Below are 15,501 nucleotides of genomic sequence, written 5' to 3' on the forward strand. Positions count from 1 at the left end.
AAAAATGTCATTCTACTATTACAACTTTCAAGAGTAAGTTGAAAGCTGGACTGAGTTCCTCAGTTCCTCAGTTCCTCTGCATATTACACTTACTGCACTGCTTTCGCCCTGGAAACTTCAATCTGTCTCACTTCCACAGAACATTTCTGATCCCCAGCAACATGGCCACCCCCACAATTGAAACTCTCCAATTCTTTCACCAAAACAACACACTTTTGCCCCATGCCCTCCTGCGCACTTCTCAAACCTCTGAATCTCCCTTCTACATACTGCTGCAATATGATCATAAACTTGGCACCTGAAACACCTTAGTGGGTTTGGAACAAAAGCTCTTACAGGATAACTTAAATACCCTAACATGATTTTAGCCGGGAAACACTGCACCAAAACTCAGAAGGACAGACAGTCTCGTCAGTCTCGTGCTCACCACCGGGTCTGCGTCACACCAAACAACGTGCATCACAGACACCAAGGATTCCCAACTTCAATTGATCCACCTTAACACTCGACCACAACCCAGTTATCACTGCTTTAAGCGGCACTCTGCTCCAGAGAGCAAAAAGCAGGACACCGCTTTCGTCCCGAGTCTTGAAACACGCAGTGCACCAAAAAAAATCCACCTCTGGATACTTTGACCAAATTGACAGAATCCAACTCATTCTTACCACAAATGGATGCTAAAAGGTATGGATACACTTTCTCCATGAATCGTACTCCCACTGGGACAGAGTCATCTTGGGTGTTTTTCTGATCATTGGGCTTGGAAGTAGTGGCAGACTTACTATTAGGCAGAAGAGGCAACTGCTTCAGGCCTCACATCATCAAGGGGCATTGTGAGCTGGAATTATAAACTGGGTGGTTCGAGCTGTCATGGGTTGCTCAGCTCATCGCTGTCATTCTATCTTGCTTCAGCAGGTTGGTCCAGCAGCAGCAAAATATGTGGGAAGCTTCAAAGTTGCAAAGCAAATGGGGATGGAAGGGGGTTTTGCTTGGCCACTGTGCCCAGGTTAATGAGGCCACATTGTTTACAAAAAAGGCCTCCAAATATGTAAATTAATCCATAAAGCCAAATAATAATTCATAATCGATAAATCATGTATTAATATAATCCACGTTTGTATCATAAATAGTAGAAACAAGTGTCATTAATCACCCACGGACTGGTTCATATTTATAATGGACTATTTCACCCTGAGTTCTGCCGGCTCATGGACAGAAGGCATCCAGCTTTTGTCAAATTACTTTTTGCCGTTAAATCAAATCAAAATCAAATCAAATCAAATGTATTGGTCACATACACATGGTTAGCAGATGTTAATGCGAGTGTAGCAAAATGCTTGTGCTTCTAGTTCCGACAGTGCAGTAATATCTAACAAGTAATCTAACAAATTCACAATAACTACCTTATACACACAAATGTAAAGGGATGAATAAGAATATGTACATATAAATATATGGATGAGCGATGACCGAGCGGCATAGGCAAGGTGCAGTAGATAGTATAGAATACAGTATATGCATATGAGATGAGTAATGAAGGATATGTAAACATTACTAAAGTGGTGTTATTTAAAGTGACTAGTGATACCTTTATTAAGTCAATTTATTTAAGAGGCCAAAGATTTGAGTCTGTATGTTGGCAGTAGCCTCTCTATGTTAGTGATGGCTGTTTAACAGTCTGATGGCCTTGAGATAAAATATGATTTTCAGTCTCTCCGCCCCAGCTTTGATGCACCTGTACTGACCTCGCCTTCTGGATGATAGCGGGGTGAACAGGCAGTGGCTCGGGTGGTTGTTGTCCTTGATTATCTTTTTGGCCTTTCTGTGACATCGGATGCAGTAGGTGTCCTGGAGGGCAGGTAGTTTGCCCCCGGTGATGGGTTGTACAGACCGCACTACCCTCTGGAGAGGCTTGCGGTTGAGGTGGTGCAGTTGCCTTACCAGGCGGTGATACAGCCCGACAAGATGCTCTCGATTGTGCATCTGTAAAAGTTTGTGAGTGTTTTAGGTGACAAGCCACATTTCTTCAGCTTCCTGAGGTTGAAGAGGCGCTGCTGCGCCTTCTTTGCCATGCTATCTGTGTGGGTGGACCATTTCAGTATGTCTGTGATGTGTACGCCAAGGAACTTAAAACTTTCCACCTTTTCCACTACGGTCCCGTCGATGTGGATGGGGGGGGGGGGGGGGGGGGGGGGGGGGGTGCTCACTCTGCTGTAGCAGGTTAGGAGAATTAACGTAGCAGGTTAGGATAATTATATTATGGTTAGGAAAATGGTTAGGGTAAGCTAAAATGAACCAAAGCAAAATCAACTTTTGACTTTAATTCGACATAAAATAAGGACATTTTATTTGAACAGAAAAATTACCGAAGTTAACACATTTTTTTTGTAAAGAAACAGGTGCCGCTGATAACACTACCTTGGTCATCGAGGCAGAGGACACAATGATGAGCCCAGACAGGCCCAGGCCTAGTTAGCACTTCAACAACCACTAGCATTAGCCTAGCTAGAGCTTTAACCAGTAGCATTACTGCCTCTGCTGCTGTCGGTGAATAATCATCATCGGAACTACATGCTATGACTAGTAGTAGCACAGCGGTAGCTAATGTCGAAACAGAGCAAAAGCTCTGAGAGGAAGATGCAAATCATGCAAATTCGGTTTCAGAGCCTTATTCACCTCTAGCCCTTGATCTTCCAGAGTCACAAAGAGATCAACACATGGACCTACTGTGTGTTGAAGTGATGATGTGGGCAGAGGCGCTGTCTGACAAACAGAAGTGTGATCTTGTCAAACAGGGGCCAAAACAGCATTCCCTCAAAGTGGGGACGCAGTCCCTTTAAGATTTAGTAGTGACATCTATGAAAAAGTTATGATAAACCGAGAAAAAACAATACACGGACATGGCTTTTGTATTCAAGTTAGGCTGATGCCGCGTTTCGTTTTTATTGTCGGGATTTGGGGAAAAATAAGACTAATTTGAGCAGTGATGGTTTTCAGTGCTGGAAGAATATCGGGACCAATTTGAAAGCACATGAGCGTTGAACTGAGCATTTACAAAATATGGAGAGTTGGCGCCACCTTAAGGAAAAATGTAAACATGGAGTTAATGGCACTTGAGGTAAATCATTGTAAGATGGTTTTGGGGAGATTGCTTGCCATTGATCTGTCATTTGGCTGAATGAAACCAAGCCTTTTGTAGACAGAGGATATACACGAGCCAAGAAAGAGTATCCAAAATAAACTGATAGCTCTGACTGCACAAAAAAATGCCAATGTTGAGAAGATTAAGAAGGAAAAACACTTTGCTGTCATCATGGACTGCATGCCATTTATAAGCCATACTGAACAGCTGTCAGTGGTATTAACGATTAACAATATTTGCACATTATTATTTTTTAAATTATTCAAGCTCTGTCAAGTTGGTTGTTGATCATTGCTAGACAATCATTTTCAAGTCATGCGATAGATTTTCAAGCCGATTTAAGTCAAAACTGTAACTAGGCTACTTAGGAACATTCAATGTTGTCTTGGTAAGCAACTCCAGTGTATATTTGGCCTTTTGCTTAAGGATATTGTCCTGCTGAAAAGTGAATTTTTTTTCTCACAGTGTTTGTTGGAAAGCAGACTGAACCAGATTTTCCTCTAGGATTTTGCCTGTGCTTCGCTCTATTTGTTTTTTTTTATCCTAAAAACCTCCCTAGTCCTTGCAAATGACAAGCATACCCATAACATGAGGCAGCCAACATGCTTGAAAATATGAAGAGAGGTACTCGGTGATATGTTGTGTTGGATTTGACCCAAACATAACACTTTGTATTCAGGACATGCTTTTTTTCAGTTTTACTTAAGTGTCTTTTTGAACACTATTGCACACAGTGAGTCCATGCAACTTATTATGTGACTTGTTTAGGCTTGCCATAATAAAGGGGTTGAATACTCATTGACTTATTTAGATTTTCAGTTCATTTGTAATTTTTTTTTACTAAAAACATAATTCCACTTTGACATTATGGGGTATTTTGTGTAGGCCAGTGACACAAAATCTCAACTTAAATTCAAGCTGTAACAACAAAATGTGGAAAAAGTCAAGGGGTGTGAGTGATCGTGTGAATACGTTGAAAGCGCTGTATATGTAGCCCATGGATCTGATGGTGTCTGGCCAAAAGGAGTATGGCATGTCCTACTCTTTTTGCCCAGACAGCATCAGATACATGGGCTACATGTAGTAAGGTGGAGGGGCGCTGTTTCACTCAGATTCTTTCTCTGGTGAAAGTTTCAGATACTTGCGAATTGAAGGAAAGTTGGCAGGTGCACAGTGCACAGACTGGCATCTGTCTGGGGCCTCATACTCACTAAGTCAGACCTCGGAAGCCTTCACCTCATGACACAGGTTATTTTTTCCTCACTTGTCAGGATCGATTTCAAGTTCACTAACTGTCAATTTCTCGCAATCTTCAGGCACGTAACATGCATTTCTCTCCTGTATTCGACCCAAATGAGAAAGTACTCAGGCCTGGGTTACAGGTTTGCACCTCGCGCCCCTTCTTTCGATACTGAACAAAAATGTAGACGATTACAACAATTTCAACCATTTTACTGTTCCTGTTAATGTAAGAAAATCAGTCAATTTAAATGTATTAATTGGGCCCAAATCCATGGATTTCACATTACTAGGCAGGGGCGCAGCCATGGGTGGGCCTGGGAGGGCATAGGCCTACCCACTTGTGAGCCAGGCCCATGCACTGGGGAGTCATGCCCAGGCAATCAGAATGAGTTTTTCCACACAAAAGGGTTTCATTACACACAGAAATACTCCTCAGTTTCATCTGCTGTCTAGGTGGCTGGTCTCAGACGATCCCGCAGGTGAAGAAGCCGGATATGGATGTCCAGGGCTGGAGTGGTTTGCGGTTGTGAGGCCGGTTGGATGTACTGCCAAATTCTCTTAAACAACGTTGGAGGAAAATGCCAACATTCAGTTCTCTGGCAACAGCTCGGGTGGACGTTCCTGCATTCAGCATGCCAATTGCCAATTATCTTGCCAAAGGATAAATGCTCACTAACAGGGATGTAAACAAATTTGTGCACAGAATTTGAGAAAAATAAGCTTTTTGTGCGTATGGAATATTTCTGGAATCTTTTATTTCAGCTCATGAAATATGGGATCAAAACATTACATGTTGCGTTTGAATTTTTGTTCACTATTGTTACGGATACAGGTATCCTGTGTCTGTGTGTGTATCCTGTGTGTGTTTCTTTTCTCTCCTTCTCCCCTCACAGGTGAAAATCATCACTCCCCAATCAGTCAACAATCAACCCATCAATCAGAAGACACACCTCCTCCTGTTTCCTACCCTATCACAGTTCCTTCCCCATGGTTTAAAAACCCCATCATTTGTTTGCTCTAGAGCTCAATCTCTTTGTAAATGCCATGTTTGTAGACCTCTGTGTTTCACTCGCTCTCTGTGTATTAATTAACCTCTCTTTTGTTTGAGCACCTCCATAGCATATTGTTTTGGTTATGGTGTTTGTTTGTTTGTTTGTTTGTTTGTTGCTGGTGGGAAAAGGGGAAACCAAGACAAGTCGCCCATGGGCATACACTACCCGTAGGTAGACTTTGTTAAATACACTAGTTAGAACTGGGCGGACCACCCACTGTATTTTTGGTTAGTTAGCTGTTGTTAAAGTAGGCTAGTCTAGCTTAGGGGTGTTTTTGCATATGTATTGTTTCTTTCCTTGGGTCCAGCTCAGCCCCTTTTCCTGCTCCCCCCATTACCGTGTGTTTATAAATAAACCCTGAGTTTGACGGTATTATTTCAGTTGTCGTGGTTATTTCGTTCACACTTTGTCACAGCTATAATTTGCATGAGATATGTTACGGGTCTCATTACATCCCCCCTAGACTGTCGGGCCAAAAGGGATTCGTAACAACTATATACCGTATCTATGCCTCTTCCCCCCCCCCCCCCCCCGTCCGGTCCCTCCATCTCCGTGCGGGACCTCAGGAAATTCAGTTCCCTGCAGCGATCCTTTTCATTACAGCACAGCACAGGAGGGGACATATATGAAGCATAGTGTACTTTATGGTTAACTAATCTAAGAGACAGAATCTGAGTCAGGCATCGGAAATGGTTCCTTGTTAGTTTCACTGACCCCCAAGGCTCTGATGAAGGCAAAGATGCCAAAACGGACGCCTGCTTGTTTGCCCTGTCAATAAATGAACAGATCTATGCAGAAACAGAGTGCTCCTTTACTTTATTGTCCTGGGGTAAGGAATGTTTGTTGCCTTTGGAATCCTTTCTTTCATTATGACCCTGAATACTGTGTTGTAAACTATTGACAGCAACCCTGGCCAGTGCTATCTGGTATCCCTGGGACGTCCCTACCCTAAACCTTACCCGTACCATTTTAAATGTCTACTTCAATGGGGGGTATAGACGTCCCAAGCATTCCAGATAGCATAGACCCAACAACAATGTGTATCAAACTGGTATCACTAGAGGGTAGTATTAGATAGGTGGGAACAGCTAGGGAGCCAAAACTGCCACTTTATCCAGCTGTGCATTCTTGACCTTGAGGTAGCTCAGAATAGAGTATACCAAACATTAGGAACACCTTCCTAATATTGAGTTGCCTCAGAAATACCTCAATTCGTCCAGGCATGGACTCTAGAAGGTGTGGGAAGCATTGGAGTCAACCCATGTTGACTACTACCATACCTCTGTTCAAAGGCACTTAACTTGTCTTGCCCATTCACCCTCTGAATGGCACACATACACCAAAAATAATGATTTAACCCATCTCCTCCCCTTCGTCTACACTGATTGAAGTGGATGTAGCAAGTGACATCAATAAGGGATCGTAGCTTTAACCTTGATTCACCTGGTCAGTCTGTCATGGAAAGAGCAGGGTTTCTTAATATTTGACATACTGTGTATTTGTCCAGCTAGAATAATATTGAGTTCATTGTGTTTTTATGGAGTAATATAAATAACAGGACCCATTGCTAGTATGTCAGTGAAGTACAGTTCATACAATAGTCTTAAAAGAAAAACAAGGGATGTTGATATGATTTACTCCATTCTTCACACCAATCTGCTTTCGGTCCATACTCACACACACACACACACACATACTGGTATAATACATTTTGCTACAGTTTAAAAACATGGCACAATGGCATGGACAGGTGCAAATGTAGAAGGGTAGTGCTTGAAAAGGGCAATTAGACAAAAGATGTCCTTTAACGAGAAGACATTTTGAATACTACTTTATAGAATACATCTGGTTTTTGAAACTTGGAGATGTATGGTTCAGGTCAAGAATGTTGCTGTTGCATTATGCTGCATAGTTAACAATGAAGGGGCATGGACACCCAAGGAAAACAGAAGTTGGTGACAAAAGTATTTCTGTTTTAATGAATGCGAGTAGAGTAAAATGCTGCTGACTGCATGGGCCTAGTAACATGATTCCATCTTAAATCCAACCATGACCTGTGTTACATAACACATGTATATTGGATTAGAAGTGTGGCACTGGAGTTAAACACAACGTGTGCAAATGAAACCCACGATACAAGAACCACAAGCACTCACAAATGTCACTTGTCTTTTCCACAGAGCACGGGCCTCCAGACAGTCATTACTCTGTCGTCTGAACATTTACAACGAGTAGCTGAAGAGGTAACTTGCAAAATCTCTTTGCAGGCAATCAGAAGAGTTAGCCTAGATTGAAAATAAAACAATAACACTGACATTCAATGAGCTATGAAGTGTTTAAAGCTTCAATCCAAAAGACAGAGTGTAGTTCATCAGAACATTATTCCACACGCTGACATTTAGCTTCAAAAGAGATCCAGCTTTTGATAGAGTAGAGCAGAAGAATCTTTGTCCAATATCTGTTAAGCGCAGATGAGAATTGGATAAAAGCAGACAAATCCCCAGTTGCAAGAGGAAAACCCCAGCTTTATTTATAAAGTGTCCAAAGACAAGTGTTGTCGTACTGAAGTCTCCATTTTCATAACTCATGACTGGACCTTGACGCAGCAGAGTGAAAGTCAACAAGCTTTTAAAATCAGACGTTAAAACAAATTAAGAAATGATAAAGCATCACACTGCTATGGCTCTCTGCCCCAATCCCACAGGACTGAAGCTCCTGCCTGCCCTGGCTGGGGCAGAGCAGTCCTTTCCCTCTGTCTCTTCCATCCATCCATACCTTCCTCCGTGAAAGTTCCAGTCCAACAGACCTGCTTCCATCTGTCCATCAATAAATCCATCATTCCATTTCCTTTTCTTCCTCAGACAGAAAAGCACATCCTCTTGGTAGGAGAAACAACACCGTTTTCATGTCCCTCTTCCACCCATCCTTCCCCAGTCCTTCTCAGTCTTCATGCCTCCTTCATGTAGCTTCTGCAGGCCTTAAAGTCTTTTTGAGCCAACAAAGCCACAATGCCTGGGTCACCGGAACTCATAGATGGCTGCACTGTGTTCCAGAACATGGGTGAGGTTCAGAGACTGGTACCTGTGACGGAGAGGGAGTCAGACAGTGCTATTTAGTGCAGAAAGTCAGGAGAGGCGAGATGCATTGGCCAGTCCCAAATCAAATCAACCCCAAGCCCTCAACTCTTATTGTACAGAGATTAGTTATTAAATTTATTTTTGATTAGTTGAAAAAATTATATTTAAAAAAATAAAAGTTCACACCCCACAGAATTAGGGCATGAACTGCATCCCGACGCTGATAACCTGAGCAAATAAAATATGAATTTAAAGAAAAAAGAAACGCATAAGAACTGATGACGCACAGATGCATATGTTCTAAGTTCACAAGGCCTGGCTACATCTGAACCAGTTTTATCACATGTTCATCAATGACCCAGTTAGTATTTAGTCTCCTGTTACCATTCTGAGCTCCTATGATAGTAGTATCCCTCTATGGTGGCTGTGGACTTTTGGAAGCAGATGTAGTAGAAACCAGCGAAGGAAGCACCGCTGATATCTTTAATGGTGTGATCAGGGACCAGGAACTGCTCCTGTGGAAGAGAATACAACAGTTAGTACATCATTATAACAACAGTATTTTTTACAGGCAATGTTGCCAAACCTCATAGCCATGATTCAGCTTTTCCATGGTAATGGAGCTTACCTTCCACCTCATGAAGATGTAGTCAGACTTCTTCAGCTCTTCATAGTCAAACTCATCCGAGTTGAACGTCTTTGCATACTGGTAGAAGGCCTGGAATTTTCCCTGGGGCCCAAATATAAAATCGTTAATCGCTGGAACAATACAATACGTTTAACAATCATAACAATTGTTCTTGCTTGACAAATCTACCGTTATCAGACCCCCCCCCCCCCCCCAGGTTCCAAACCAATTCAATCACTTTTCACCCGGTGCAAAGTCCACCCACCTGGGATAGCTTAATCGAATCCCCTCATTGCTTGAAATCACTGCCCCCACTTTAAGCACCACATTCACCAAATCCTGATACGACCAAATAACCAGTGGCGGAACACCAAAACTAGCCTGTTAGCCGTCGCATCCCAGGGAATTTTCACAGACGTCACAATACTATTTATTTGACATAGTCTGTCCACGAGAGATTAACAGCAACCAAAAACATTAATGAGGGGGATGACACCCTCACATTCTCACCAGGAAAGATTAACTCCTACTTCATTTGACACAGCGGTCTAAAGCAGATCAACATGGGTGGTATCAGACTATTAAATTAAATTAGGCTAAATTAAATGAATGATCGCATATTCGATTTACCCAGTGCTTGCGATCCACATCCTCATCTGCATCCCACTTCCTGGTTAGAAACGGACGCTTCCTACTGATGATCTCCCCTGCAAAGAACGTAGTCAGAGTGGGGTATTCCTTCAGAAGAAAAAAACAGAAAGAGAAACAGGTTATGCTGGGAATCAAAACCATGATTAAAATAAAAGGGTTAGAATAAACCTTTATTCAACCTCTTTTCAGTATCAAGTAAATCATTCTCACCTCTGTCAACCCTTTGATCTTCAAGTACCCACACAAGTATGAGTCTTCCATGGTCACATGCTGAAAGAAACAACACAAGACTTGAAAACTGTATGTAAATGTTCACTTGCTAGATAGTGGAATGAAGGATCATTCATTGTGTAACTTCTTTCCAATGGTGTCATGATGTGAGCCAACGATGCATCTGAACACAGCTGAATCACATTCTGGTAATAACATGTTCACTACTAATGCCAGCTCACCTACCGTCACTAGAATGTAAATTCAATTAATGATAACATCTAGGTTTCATGGCCGGTGATTATGAACACTCCTTCTGGAAGCTGGCAATCATTACGTGTTTTGACATTTTAGTCAGCACAATTAGTCGTCACCTGACTGGCAAATGAAAGTTTCATAAATCTAACGGACCTGCAAAACAACCTCGACATCGTAGGAGTTGCCTTTGCTCTTCTGATGTCCTCGGAACTTGGAACCGCTGTAGAGAAGCGAGGCGATAACACCGGGCTGGTGGGTGTTGATCAAGGGAGGTGGGATAAGCGAGGCCGAGGACTTGAAGGCCATGGGGGTGTTACTGATGTATCCAGCGAGGACAGGCATGGTTCTGGTACCGCGGGAAGGACACCGACCGCAGTCAGTGGCCGTCCGGGCGATAGATGTGGGAAGATGGTACAGAGAGCACGAATGAGGCGGCTCACCTACATCCAAATCCCTTCAAATGTAATACTTCAGTCACTCACACCAAGCTCCAGAAAAGTAAATGGACTTCGTCGCGGGCGTCATAAAACAGCAGCATTCTCTTCTCTCATTAGCCAAGGGATGCACTCGTCTAAAAGCGCGCCGCTCATTGGCTTATTTATCGCAACGCTATCAATGACTTTTGAGGATGTAGTCCTTTTCGCTCTGGCACTCTTCCATTCTGTTTGATTGTATAACAAGAATAGAACTACATTTCCCATGTATCTGGGAAATCTGTCGAATCTGCCAAACACGAAAGGTCACACATGGGATGCAGTGAGAGGTGTGTGCAAATACGATCGTATTTTTCCAAATGATTCGTTTTAGATCAGTCAACCTTCAACTATTATTCGTCAGCCGTTTCAGTCGTTTCTTATAGCAACAGTAGTGTGTCCTGCATTTTGAAAAGCGATACTATCCGGCATTCACATTCCTGTTAGCTAACGTTAGTTCAGCTAGCCAAGTCAACTGTAGGTTTGAACCCCACTTCAATTGGGGAAACTTGTTTGTTAAAACATCTCTGTCACTGACACGATGTTGAGGAATCTTGTGAGATTTCACAATTGTCTGGGGCATGCTTTCTCTCCCCCCACTGTCTGCCCAAGAGGTCAAATGTTTAAGCTGCTCTCTGTGAACTCAAAATCCTACTCCATTATCACAGGTAAGAGATGCACCAGCCACTTGTTTCATCAAATATCAAGAAAAGGCTCTCGAGCTTGCTGGTTTGCAGTGATCGTGGCTATGTGCACCACGGAGGTTGCACATGTCTTGTTTACTTTGTTTCGCTCTCAACAGAAAGAAAGAAATTCTATGAGGATGTTAGCATATCCCATGGAGAGGGTGAGTACTGTATCGGAACTTGGAGAGTGAGGGTCTTTCTCTCTTGACATTATTTAAATAAGAAGTCTGAGTGGTAAGAATTCAAGAACTCACTTTTTCTTTTTTCTTTTTTTACCTTACATTTTTGGTCTGCAGGTGGCATGTTTGAGATCAACCTGGACCGGCGGAAACTGAAAACACCAGGAGGAAAGCTGTTCACAGCCCCCAACGAAGCCTTAGCCATTGCCGTGGCGAATGAATGGGATACTCAGAAAGACATGCTGAAGTTCTACAGCATGCATATGGTATGACCTTTTACCCCAGTACTTTTGTTCAATGCTTCATGTTGGCTGTATCTGAAATGGTCACTGTACCCCATACAGGGCACTACTTTCTCTAGAGCTTTTGACTTGGGCCTGGATTCAAACTAATGCTCTATATGTGGGAAAAGGGTGCAATTTGAGATTTGTTCTCTCTCCTCCAGACCACTCTCTGCAACACAGCCCTAGATAACCCTACGTTCCGCAGCAAGGACCAAATGATCACTGCTGCCCTCAAGTATCTGGAGACTGACACTATCTGGTACACAGAGATATTTGTAGTAGCATGTGGGTTTAGGTTCTCTCCATCAGAAATTATTTCTACAGATCATTCATGTGTATGATTGCACAGGGATTGAAACTGTGAGTATGTTGTCTCCTTGCAGTTACAGAGTTGAGGAGCCTCCATCACTAGTTGAGCTTCAGAATAATGAATGGGACCCTGTGTTGAACTGGATTGAAGACCGGTTGGTATCACTTTAACATGATCATTGACTCATTTTCTGTGAGTTACCTTACAAAAAGTTCACTGGACATGTATACGTATTTGCATGTCATCTTCAGCAAAGGAGGGAAACAGAGATTTGTAGCATTGTCTTGCAAATACTTGAATGAATGTTTTTCTCTTTCAGGTACAACGTAGTCATTGGCTCCTCCACCAGTATACTGGGGCCAGAGATCCCACAGGCGACGATGGATACTTTCCGCCAGCACCTGGGTTCCTATAACTTCTGGTCCCTGACAGGTAAAAACATCTAAGAGTCATTAGAGGTACTCCCGTCCCGTGGACATGTGCAAATTCTTTACTGTATGTGGGTGCTAAAAGGAATCAGCCTCTTGCCTAGACCAATGGACTGAAAATGGAGAGAGAATCGTCTCTATTTTCAGTTTGTTGGGCCACTTCAGGTAGAGCCTCTTGCTTTGCACTCAGAAGTAGGACCGGTGTTTATGATCACATAATATTGCAGAGTCTCAGTTAAATAGGCTGTACAAGACTACTAATATTCTTTGTGTGACCTCCTATGTGTGTAGGTCTGGAGTATGTGATCACCCAGCTGAAGTCAGTGGTGCTTGCCTTTGCTTTAATAGACAAACACATAACAGTGGAGCAGGCCGTGCTGCTGTCACGACTAGAGGAGGAGTTCCAGGTAGGAACTCGCCACAGAAACAATGCATATACAGAGATTAGAAAAGCGTTGTGGATATGTATTCAATCTCTTTCTCTCTTACTAATGATTTATTTTCCTCTGTCTCTTTTCCCTCTACATAGATCGGGCATTGGGGAAATGTAGAGTGGGCTCATGATGTTGACCTGTATGAGCTGAGGTCACGTACAGCAGCAGGGGCTCTGTTTGTACATTTCTCTTCTGAAAGTTCAACGGTCAAACGCAAACTCATGCAAGACTAAGGAGGACATTCAGTGCTTCCCTGAGTCAACACAAACTCAGACAGGACTCTTAAGAGCAAAGGCAACAGAGGCAGTGTACTGGCCTCTGACTGGGAAGAAATCCCAACTCCTTCGGACTTGTGTTTATCTCTGGTTGTTGTCTTTTGCGGAATAAAAACACATAATATTCTATCTCAATCAATCAAATGTATTTATGAAGCCCTTTTACATCAGCAGTGTCACAAAATGCTTATACAGAAACCCAGCCTAAAACCCCAAAGAGCTAGAAATGTAGTTGCCTGGAAACCTGACGTTCAGTTGCATTGAATTTTACATCGTGCAAAAATGTGCGTTTGAATCAGGAAAGTTACTTCTACTGACCTCTACAAGCCAGAATATTGAATAATATATTTTAATGTACTTTAGCGGTTGTCCGTGCGGTAGGAATGAGGAAAGTATAATTACATAAACTTTTCAAAGCACTTGTAGTGCATTCAGATTTCTATCACCTGACGCATGTTCACAAGATAAAAATACATGCACGAGACGTAGCAAAATTAAGGCAGTTATTTCACAACACATTAAGTGTGCCACTACTCTTCTACCATACAGGCTACCTACCTAGGCTACCTCTGATGGCAGGTAGCCTAGTGGTTAGAGCGCTGGACTAGTAAACAGAAGGTTGCAACATCAAATCCCTGAGCTGACAAGGTAAACATCTGTTGTTCTGCCCCTGAACAAGGCAGTTAACCCACTGTTCCTAGGCTGTCATTGAAAATAAGACTTTGTTCTTAACTTACTTGCCTAGTTAAGTAAAGGTAAAATATACATAAATATATCTACAACACAAAAAAATCAAGTTTGTATGTGTATCTCCTCGCTGTTCCATAAGATTAATTTCGATTGGTTATTTAAATCTGATTTTACTGCTTGCATGAGTTAATTGATGTGGAACATAGTTCTGTGGCTCCATGTAGTACTGTGCACCTCCCATAGTCTGTTCTGGACTTGGGGATTGTGAAGAGACCTCTGGAATGTCTTGTGGAGTATGCATGGGTGTCCGAGCTGTGTACTTGTAGTTTTAAACAGACAGCTCGGTGCATTCAACATGTCAATACTTCTCACAAATACAAGTAGTGATGAAACCAATCTCTCCTCTACTTTGAGAATGACATGCATATTATTAATGTTAGCTCTGTGTACATTTAAGGGCCAGCTGTTCTGCCCTATTATGGGCCAATTGTAGTTTTCCTGAGTCCCTCTGTGGCATCTGACCACATGACTGGACAGTAGTCCAGGTGTGACAAAACTAGGGCCTGTCGGACCTGCCTTTTTGATAATGTTAAGAAGGCAGAGTAGTGCTTTATTATAGACAGACATCTCCCCAGCTTAGCTACTATTGTGTCAATAAGTTTGTACAATGAGAGTTTAAAATCCAGGGTTACTCCAAGCAGTTTAGTCTCCTCAACTTGCTAAATTTCCACATGATTCATTGCACACGGATAATGAGTACATGGCCTTTAAGGCCAGATTGTTCTTCAAGATGTTCAAACGTTCATAGATGTCCAGCAGGGTCAAATAATCAGTGATTATAGAGGGTGCAACAGGTCAGCACCTCAGGAGTAAATGTCAGTTGGTTTTTATAGAAAGAGAAAGATGTGTAATTTAATTTCAGTAAAGAGGAACAGGCTTCTCTGACACTCATTCCCTATAAAGTACAACTTGGCAGCAGCCAAGTATGATGATGGCCATCTCTTCTACAGTTTGTGTTTTGAATCAGTTTCTCAGTCATCAGTGACTTTTGGGAACATTGCATGTTTCTATGGAAACAGTGAGTGTTGTTCCTTCAGGGGAGGAATGTTAATTCCTTGTCCCCCCTGTCTCAGCCCAGATGTCTCTTTCACTCCCACTGTATTATGCTTAGTAGCTTGTAGCAAAGCTGACTTCGTTTTTCTGTTGCTTCAGTAAAAATGTAATTTATCAATGGGTCAAACTGACTAAAACATGTTTATTGTTACATACACAGCTGTTACACATATCACCAGCTTTTTTGTCAAACCACTTGAATCAAACCCTAAATGCATTAGAATAAAGATGTTCAGAAACACTGTTCTGTTATTTTTAAAGCAAACATTTTGAAATCCTAATGTAAAATCGCTTGTGGACATGATAACATACTTTGGATTGTGTGCACAGATTGTAAAATCTAATGTTTACATAACCATATTGGAAATA

The 15,501-nt window shown here is 42.2% G+C and overlaps 2 protein-coding genes across 4 annotated transcripts; one reads left to right on the plus strand and one right to left on the minus strand.

Annotated features, from left to right (window-relative positions):
* Positions 1-7,055: 7,055 nt before the first annotated feature.
* On the minus strand, positions 7,056-10,840 carry LOC110499187 (glucose-induced degradation protein 4 homolog). Its single transcript, XM_021576149.2, has 6 exons — positions 10,414-10,840; positions 10,003-10,062; positions 9,772-9,879; positions 9,142-9,243; positions 8,898-9,028; positions 7,056-8,517 (listed from the first exon to the last, which is right to left on the minus strand). Exons 1-6 carry the CDS (start codon positions 10,600-10,602, stop codon positions 8,454-8,456), a joined length of 654 nt encoding a protein of 217 aa, XP_021431824.1. The 5' UTR covers positions 10,603-10,840; the 3' UTR covers positions 7,056-8,453.
* Positions 10,841-10,944: 104 nt separating this feature from the next.
* LOC110499186 (ATP synthase mitochondrial F1 complex assembly factor 2) lies at positions 10,945-13,468 on the plus strand. 3 transcript variants are annotated; one of them, XM_036956016.1, is made up of 8 exons: positions 10,945-11,023; positions 11,536-11,580; positions 11,716-11,864; positions 12,044-12,141; positions 12,266-12,346; positions 12,512-12,624; positions 12,912-13,027; positions 13,150-13,468. In XM_036956016.1, exons 1-8 carry the CDS (start codon positions 10,960-10,962, stop codon positions 13,285-13,287), a joined length of 804 nt encoding a protein of 267 aa, XP_036811911.1. In that variant the 5' UTR covers positions 10,945-10,959; the 3' UTR covers positions 13,288-13,468. The 3 variants fall into 3 exon arrangements, with proteins under 3 accessions (XP_036811911.1, XP_021431823.1, XP_021431822.1); XM_021576148.2 differs by having other exon boundaries at positions 10,966-11,401; positions 12,969-13,027; XM_021576147.2 differs by having other exon boundaries at positions 10,968-11,401.
* Positions 13,469-15,501: the final 2,033 nt, after the last annotated feature.

This window comes from Oncorhynchus mykiss, chromosome 20, assembly GCF_013265735.2.
Source record: "Oncorhynchus mykiss isolate Arlee chromosome 20, USDA_OmykA_1.1, whole genome shotgun sequence".
NCBI classification, from domain to species: domain Eukaryota; kingdom Metazoa; phylum Chordata; class Actinopteri; order Salmoniformes; family Salmonidae; genus Oncorhynchus; species Oncorhynchus mykiss.